General features: G+C 30.5%; 2 protein-coding genes across 2 annotated transcripts; one reads left to right on the forward strand and one right to left on the reverse strand.

The window, feature by feature from the left end:
* The first annotated feature begins 3092 nt into the window (after positions 1 to 3092).
* On the forward strand, positions 3093 to 4608 carry LOC107476378 (60S acidic ribosomal protein P2-2). Its single transcript, XM_016096172.3, has 4 exons — positions 3093 to 3205; positions 3387 to 3478; positions 4069 to 4307; positions 4402 to 4608. The coding sequence occupies exons 2-4, from the start codon at positions 3391 to 3393 to the stop codon at positions 4426 to 4428; spliced, it is 354 nt and encodes a 117-aa protein (XP_015951658.1). The 5' UTR covers positions 3093 to 3205; positions 3387 to 3390; the 3' UTR covers positions 4429 to 4608.
* Positions 4609 to 5212: 604 nt separating this feature from the next.
* Positions 5213 to 8538, reverse strand: LOC107476212 (monodehydroascorbate reductase). The gene is made up of 10 exons (XM_016095980.3): positions 8376 to 8538; positions 7717 to 7788; positions 7253 to 7304; positions 7097 to 7177; positions 6835 to 6953; positions 6517 to 6736; positions 6306 to 6424; positions 6088 to 6213; positions 5869 to 6009; positions 5213 to 5701 (listed from the first exon to the last, which is right to left on the reverse strand). The coding sequence occupies exons 1-10, from the start codon at positions 8421 to 8423 to the stop codon at positions 5378 to 5380; spliced, it is 1302 nt and encodes a 433-aa protein (XP_015951466.1). The 5' UTR covers positions 8424 to 8538; the 3' UTR covers positions 5213 to 5377.
* Positions 8539 to 9554: the final 1016 nt, after the last annotated feature.

Here is a 9554-nt window from a genome sequence, read left to right on the forward strand (position 1 = left end):
ATTTTTTAATGGATAAAAATTTAAATATATATTAATTTTTAAAATGTCAAAAAAATAAAACATTTAAAATTTAATTTATTTAAAAATTAATAAGAACATAATTAATTAAAAGAATAATTTAGAATCACTAATTATTTTTCTCTCTTTTTTATAATCAAATTTCTAAATAATCTGATAAAATTTAAGGTTGTAATTGCTTTTTGAAATTGATATTGAGGAATATTATATTTAGTGATCAAAGACGAAAATTAAATTTTCAGTCTCGAAATTTAAAATTTTAGTCTTTTAAATACTTCTAAAAAGTATAGATATATGAAACTAAAATTTTTAAAGACAAAAAATTAAAATTTTAATAATATTTTTTTAAATTATTTTAATTTCTATCTTTTATTAATTTCTATCTTTTAGTCGCTCAGAGTAACAAGGTGCGGTTGCAATAAAACAAAAAAGAAAAAATGCTTTTCCAACAAGATAAATAATTCACCAAGTCATATCATATTCAAAACAAAAGCAATTTCACAAAAATAATGGGGACTATTCGGTTAGTGATGTGATCAATTGTAACTTAACTGAATTATATCTATGATCAATAATATTAGAAATTTGAATAATATCGTTGCTAATTTAAGATAATTTTTTACTAAATGTATATGAATAATACAATTTTTTTCTGAAAACATTAATTCAGAAATAATAATGTATTAAAAAATGTTCGATGATCAATGTAGATACATAAATAAAATACATAAATTATGCAAGTTGAGAAATCAGAATATACTCCAAATTCATGAATTTAACAAAGATAGTGTATTAATGTATAATTAATAAAAATGCATAGAAAAATGGGCTTAAGTAAGACAAGGACGTGGCTATAACAGACAAATAAGAGAAAAGAAAGAGCCCTAGAAATTTGAAGACTTCAATTTTTTTTTTAAATATATATTATAATAATGATGTGCATTACATGTTAGATAGTGACCTTAAGCAAAATCATAAACCACTAATGTCTACTATCAAGTATCAGCTTTCAATTCAATTAAATTAGTTTTGTGATCTGAACGTATCTAATAATCCATCACAACATCGTTGGATTACCGTTTTTTCATGCAACCTAATAGTTTAAAGTGCCACAATAATATATATTAATAAATCAATGTATAAAAAAAATAATTCTTAAATCAATTATTTATATATAATATATTTNATTCTTTTCTAAAAATATCTTAGCTTCGTAATCGTAAAATTTTTATCCTAATTTATATATTAAAAATGAGGAGTGCTAGGGGTCAGCACTTTTGTTAAATTCTGGTTAGCACTTAACCATAAAAAAAAAATTAAATAATTTTATACCATTAGATACAATTTCACACTATTAAAAACATCATTGATGGTTAATTGATGGCTAAAAACAATAAAATTTGCTGATTTCCTAAATTTTTTCATTAAAAATATTAAATATACACAAAAATCAATTATTATATATTTATATATAAATATATATGTAATTTAATTCATTTAATGTGTATTTTATATTTTAATATATATTTGTAAAAAGAATCAGTATTTTCTCATTTGCAATCATGTACTAAGTAAGTTAGGTAGTAAATTTTAAAAGTAACTCCAGATTCATTTCATATTATTATGTATTTTATTATTTCAAATTATTTTATTAACACCACTATTTTTTTTAGAGCAAATATCTTTTTTGGTCATTGTCTTTTTTTTAAATTTGACTACACGCCCTCTAATCTTTATAAAATATCAGATCGGCCCTCTATCTATATATTCCACGATACCAATAAATTTTTCCGTTGATTTTTTCGTTTATAGTCGTTTTGACCCGAAGCAATAAAATTAAAACGACGTTGCTTTGCTTATTATACATGGGTTTAATAGTCCCAATAAACACATACCATTCTACGTATGATGCGCCAAGACCATGTCATAGGCTGTATGTTACACCTCAATATTTTTCGACGACTATAAACGAAAAAACCAACAGAAAACTTATTGGTATCACGGAATATATGAATAGGAGTCGATCTGATATTTTATAAAGGTTAAGAAACATATAGTCAAATTTAAAAAATGACAGAGACCAAAAAAAATATTTACTCATTTTTTAATTATTTTTTACAGTATTCTTCGATCTAACAACATGCTAATAACTAATTATTCACAAATGTGAGTTTCATTAGAAATTTATTGCTAATTAATAAATTTGTTACATTAATTAATTATTGTAGTGCCATTCCTAGTTTTGTTCTAAATATAAGAAGGGAGATAGGTCAAAATCAGAGTTGTTGCAATCAATTAATTAAATAGTGCAACTTGCAAGAGTAGTAAACCTAAACCAGTAATAATAAGTCAACATACCAAAGGACTTAAACTTTATTGGGTAATATATTTAGATACATACTTAAACAAGACAAGCTTATTATTATTATTATTATTATTCCGTACAATAGATATATATTTATTAAAATATCAACACTCGTGTTTTGAATTTTCAGTATTTGACATGGCCAACACACTAGTCGTGTGAATGTGTAAATTATCAAAAACATCAGTATACTTGGAGATTAATCACTTGTTAGTAACATTTTAATACCAATATAAAAGGGTGCATGTGATCACTTGTTTACTTTTCTACCATGTAAAAATTCATGATAATTATTAGAAAATAAAGAAAAAAAAATAAGAAAATGAAAACCTTAATAAAATGGTATAAAAGGCAGTATTAATTAGCGAGTAATTAGTTTCATTCTAACTATATTTATTAACTAATATACTTATTTTAGATTTTAATATTTTATTCCTAATTAAAATACCAACTCAAAATTTCTGGTTTAGGAACCAACGTAATATTTATTATTTATTATCTTTACTAATTTCAATTGGTTACTAATTAGTAATTACATCTCTATTTTCTTTTTCTTTTTGTTTTTTGGTCAACAATATCTAGTGGATTTGAAGAAGGCCCATTAAGAATACAAGAGATGTCATATATGGGCCCAGACTTGGTCAAATTGGCCCAATAAGAAGCCCATCATTTTAATTTTCTTTTCTGTTCCTAATAAAACGAACCCTAGTGCAACTACCAAAAACTATTGCTACGTAGAGTGACGTAAGAGAAACAGGAACAGAATCTGTGTTCCATTGAGTTTCAAGTTTGAACTCGTCATTAGAATCTTCGCCATCGCAGGTTCTTATTCTTCTTTTCCCTTCTCCGTAGTTAATTTTGGCCATTGCTGAAATGTTGTTACAATAAATAAATTAAATAGAAGTTGTATAGTAGTTATAGTGTTTGAGCTGGCTAATGTTACATCATTGTTGTTAACGATTTTTTGTTTAATTTAATTTGATGTGGGATTTTTGACTGATAGGAAAATGAAGGTGATTGCTGCATATTTGCTTGCTGTTCTTGGAGGCAACAAAAACCCTTCTGCTAAAGACATCAAGGGCATCCTTGGCTCTGGTTCCATTCTCCTATCTCTATCAATATAAATTCATAATATTACTTCCATTAAAAAAAATATATATATCCCTATTGTTAAATTTTTTTGATTTCAATGGATTGATTACAATATAAGCTGTTGTGTGATTTCATTTCATTTGATTCATGTAGCTTACTCTGTGATATGCATTTTGTTGTTTAATGGTTTAATTACTCTGTTGATCCCTATAATTTCTTTAAATTTTCAATTAGGTCTCTATACCATATCAGATTTTGTAACGAAATCCCTACGAAATATTCTGTTAAACTATACAAAATATTCGGTCAAAGGATATTAGGGATATTCGTTTTGCAGGTACTTAGTTACAAAATCTGATATGGTTAATTCATGTTAAATGTTTAATGGAATATGCATTGTTGTTTTTTAATTAATGTTAATAGTTATTGCATGCAATATGGGGTGAAATTGTAGTCAATTGTCATTTAAAAAAAAATTGTAACTTGAATTTAATTTACATGCAGGATTTAACTACTTTTACATAGATATCTGATCATATATTATCATGTCATCAAAATTTAACTTTCATTTTCATAATTTTGGTAATATGCAGTTGGAGCAGAAGCAGAGGATAATATGATTGAACTGTTGATGTCTCAGCTGAAGGGGAAGGATATAACTGAGGTTATTGCTGCCGGCAGGGAACAGTTAGCCTCTGTGCCTTCCGGTGGTGGTGGTGGTGTCGCTGTTGCCGCTGCTCCCGCCGGAGGAGGAGGTGCTGCTGCTGCTGCTCCGGCAGCTGCTCCAGCTAAGAAAGAAGAAAAGGTGGAGGAAAAAGAGGAATCCGATGATGTAAGTTTCTAGTTTGCAACAACTACATCTCTGTTGTTTCATTCTATATTATAGTCTCTGATTCTTCATCTTAATTTCTTTTTTAATAATGCAGGATATGGGCTTCAGTCTCTTCGATTAATGGCATTTTTCCAGAACATACTCTCAATTTACTCTAGAGCTGCTGCTTAGTTTATCATAGTTCTATTCTAAATAAGTAATGTAGATTGTAGTGCCTATTAATTCCAATCTTGTCTTAATTTAGTTTCTTCATGCTATGGAATTACGTTTTGATAATTGAGAAAGGAGTTTATTGGTTATTATCTTTCTTGCTATAGATATGTCTTGTGTGTTTTTGGGTAGAAGAGACCCAAAAAAAAAAAAAGTAAAAAGAAAACGATGCTCCTTGACAATGTTAAAAAGCAATAAGAAACTGGCACTAACTAATAAGGTTTAATTATTCTATCGATTTCTATAATTTTATTCCATATTTTTTTTAATTGAGTCTTTATACCATATCAGAATTAATAAAATATTTCGTTAAACAAAATAAATATGTCTAACACTTGATTGAATATTTTATATAGTTTAATAAAATATTCTATTAATTTTAACATTTTTGTTATGATAGAGATTTAGTTACAAAATTTAATATAATATAAGGACTTAACTGAAAATCGAGTGAAATTATAGAACCGAACAAAATAAGTAAACCAACTAATAATTCAGGGGAATGTTTCACATGCAGATGCTCTTTGATACCTAGTTTTAAACAGAGGAACCAAAATCCCCATGCAAACATTCTCAAGAATGGCCCCACAATCAGCAAACAGCACGTTCTTAAAACTAAATTCGTTTTCAGTTTTGTTTTAGAGGGGGATAATTCTAACATAGATGTACATATCAAGTACTGTAAACATAAATAATAACACAGAAATAAGGGATATCCATTGCAATCTCATAAGAAATCAAATAAAAACATAAAAAGGTTCTTCTATGACACAATCGCATAAACCCAAAGTAAAATGAAGTCGGTACAGAAATTTATTCTATGCAATCACCCTTGAGTTGTATCATTCTAAACAAAAGCTCTATATTTTACTAGCAAAGGAAAGACCTTCACTCGCAAGTTGGTCCACATCCTGAACTGGAGGTTGCACCCTTGCTACTTTGGCAATAGCCTGGTTCTCCTCAGGGGTTCCACTCTCCAAAAAGGCGCCGACGACTTTCCCATCTTTAATCCAGTATGACCCAAACTTCGGCTTAGATGACTCCGGGCTGCTGTCTCCAAATAGCACGGTGTCACCTACGTTGTCACCGTAGAACTGCCAAGACAGTTCAAATGAGCGCGAATAGAAGTATGGAAGGTAATCATACTCCTCAACTGTTTTCCCTTCTTCAGCAGCTTTGATGGCCTACATCAAACATGTTACTCAAAATGAGACAGTGTAGGCAAGAATAGTTCATGAAAAAAATAAATGTCCATTTGGGTACTGATCTACTGAGTAGCTTTGGAAACCAACACATGTTTTCAAAACTGAATGCCATAGTGATCAAACATTTTTTAGAAGTTTTTTCTCACCTTCGCAGCTTGTTCAGCTGATTTGCGAGAATGATCGACATGTTCAACTCTTCTCAACTCATTATATAATTTTAAGGGAAAAGTAGCAACATCACCAACGGCGTATACATTAGGAACACTGGTCTTGAAGAAGGCATCCGTCTGCAGCGGCAACAAAAGACATTATCATCAACAATGAAAGATTCAATATCAATTAAGAAATGGATATGGTATACTAACCTTGATTCCACCCTTCTCTTCTTCAACCTGTCCCTTGAATAAGGCTGTTTGTGGCCTTCCTCCAACACCAACAACAACGATATCAGCTTCTAGGACCCTGCCATCCTTTAGTTTGACTTCTTTCACCTGAATGGTGGATTGAAATCATGTCAAGCTTGATTTGAAATTTAAAAGGAAATCCCATCAGTAGCATATTGAGATTAAGAGTTCAATCATACCTCTCCATCAGAATTTGCAGTGAATCCAACAGCAACCGTTCCTTTAATAATATTGACCCCCTTTTTTGCATAGTATCCCTCATAGAAAGCAGCTATGCCAGATGTAAAAAGTCTTGGCACTGCAACATCAGATTATAACGCACTTCTTTAAAAACATATAAAGAATAAAACGGGATGGTTTGAAAAGAAAACGTTATAACTATCTACTTACTACACCAAGGCTCTGGATAGACCATGGTAACATCAAGATTGTTGAGTCTCAACACTGCACTAAGCTCCAGACCAATGTATCCACCTCCAACAACCACAGCTTTGCCATTTTTCTTTGCTTTAATTGCTTCGTATAGTTTATCAGCATCATCAACTTCCCTCAAGTAAAAGATGTTTTTGGCATCAGCTCCTTGAACACCAAAATCACTCAACCTTATAACCTGCAAACAAATACAAAGTATTAGCAAGACAAAAAGAAAAAAAGAAGAAATGAAGTACAATGCATGACATATCCTCTAATATCCTCAAAGATCCTTACAGTTGAGCCGGTTGCAATCAACAAAATCTGGTAACTGAATGTTTCTCCTCCTGCACTTGTCAGAGATTTTGCAGCAAGGTCTGCTTTCACTATTTCTGTGCTAAGAATCAACTCTATACCTGCAATCAAACATTTAAATTTGCATTTGGAAAATCATTGTTAGGGACCATTTTTCTAGTTTACTCTTATTTTCACTTAGCATGAGAGCCTAGCTATCCTTAAAACTATCCAATAATTGTGCTGAACCAAACGCAATAATCACCTTTCTCATTGTACCACTCAGGAAGCAATCTTTCTCCTCCACTTCCAACACAAACATGGAAACCAGGAAGTCTAGCAGGGGCTGCAAAATCCAATTGTCACATCAAGATAATTATAGCATATCAGGCAAAGAGGGAGAGAGAATATCACAACTTACACTCAGGAAAAAGGTAAGCTTTGCTTAGTGCAGGACGTTCATAAGGTGCTACCTACAGAAAATACAAAAAGAAAAACAAGGGAACATGTATTATTAAGACAAAATGTATAGAAAGCACTTAAGGAAGGATATACTAGAAAATAATATGTATATTGCTTCCTTCCCCATTTGTCATAATTCAAAAGAAAAATTGCAACTTCTAGTAAATTTGTTTTGTGAGTTAAAAGGAAAATCATTTCTATTAGAACATATAAAACCACAAGGAATAAGTAATATTTAACTCCTGACTTAGAGGTCCATGATGTATCAATTTACAAAATGTATAACGAGAAAAGAAATATATATGTATATATTCCACAAACATTTCATACATCTAAAAACGAGAAGGAATCGCAAATGAGAAAACCACACTATTCTAAACATCGATGTATGAGATGCAATGTGCAGTTGAAAACATAAGATACCGCTTCTTTGGATATGATTGCCAGCTCCCCAGGCTTAAGTCCCTGTTTAGCAAATTCCCTTGCTGCATAACCCTGCAATTACGAAATGATATCAACTCCACAATCCGAAAACCGGAAATAAAACGGAATTCAAGTGAAAATAAATTATCTAGCACTTTTTTCTTTTTCTCTTTTTCCGTTTTACCAAATTTTTCAGGGGAAAGTAGTGAAATAATAGTGCTGAACTACTCGCACTAAGTTTTGATAGCCATGCCTAAATTTCGAGCTGATGCAGCTAACAATTCCATAACAAAATTCTCTCACTTAGTAGATTAAAACAGACAGACATAAGAAGAATCTTTTTCAGAAAAAAGATCCACACTAATTTCAAAAGTTTCATCACATCACATCACATCACATCACATCTCATCCAATCTCAACAGTTCTAATGAGCAAAAATATCTAATAAAGCATAACGTGAATTCACTACTTCGCTATATCCGTAATCACTAAGCACTGCATATAGATATTAAGTCTAGAATCTTCTTCTTCCGATTCAAATCAGTAAAAGTGTAAAACTCAGATTCAAGCTCAAATTACACAGATCAGCTAAAATTCCAACACGAGTCGACAACTACAATTAAGAAGCAATAATAGTAGATTGAAGAAATGGAACTTACAGCAGCAACACCTCCACCGAGGATAACGTACTTGAAGGTCTTCGCCATTGTGGATCGCTACAGTTTCAGATTTTCTGTTCGTTTTTTTCTTTCTCTCTTTTTCGCCTTCTCAGCGATGATAAGCGGAAATGTGATTGGTCATTCGTATTATATATTGGGTTCGGAGGAGGGTAGTTTGGGAATTCACAGAGTGTGAAAGGAATCGAGCTGACGTGGCACCATTCGTTGGCCGTTGGTATTAACCACCACGGGGAACCGCAGGGGAGGCCTTCACCGTGGCACTATCCAATTCAATAAATAAATAAATTAATTAATTAATTTAATTCTCTGATTCATATAGAATCCTTTCCTTTCCATATTGGTCTAGAATTTTGGGGAAATTAGATATAATTTTATAATTATTTTAAATAATGAATATCAAAAGTTATTATTAATAACAATGAATAAGCTAGTGCAGGGAACAGCTTTCCGCATGTCATAACGTCCAGGTTCATTCACTCACAACTAAAACAAATATTATTAACAATAAAAAAAAGAGAGAGAGAGAGAGAGAGAGAAAGAAAGCTGGTTTATGAATGGGTCCATTTATTATTGTCATTTTGTTCTGTAAGCTGCATTAATATTTTGATTTAACATGGTGAGTTGGTTATATAGGTAATTTTGTATCCTCATTGTATTCTATTGAGCCATGTTAAATGGAGAGTGGTCAAGGGAATGTGTATTAGACTGAAACTTCTACAAGGTCAGAAAAGTTGACTTTCTTGACGTCATCCGTGATCACAATGCTTTCTTCTCCTCCTTTTAATAATATTCAATCATTATACTTTATACATATAAAAAATCAGTAACTAATTAATCATCATACAAAAAGCATATATTTGATATTTCATGAAAATTTTATTATATTATTATAATAAATTTGATTATTAGTATGTTATTGGTTATATTATTTTATTATATATGATAAGTTTGATTGTTTTAGTAAAAATAGATAAATTAATATGTGTAATTATTTTTGAAGTGATGATAATAATTTACAAATATTTGGATTTTTTTTTTTTGGTAATACAAATATTTGGATTAATATACTATTCAGGTCAACCTTTTTTTAATTTCAGTTTTTTGGGCCCTTTTTGGAAATTGGGCCCCTTTCAATAGTTAAGATAGTCTTTCGCTTTT

The sequence above is a fragment of the Arachis duranensis genome, chromosome 2, assembly GCF_000817695.3.
Source record: "Arachis duranensis cultivar V14167 chromosome 2, aradu.V14167.gnm2.J7QH, whole genome shotgun sequence".
Lineage (NCBI taxonomy): Eukaryota > Viridiplantae > Streptophyta > Magnoliopsida > Fabales > Fabaceae > Arachis > Arachis duranensis.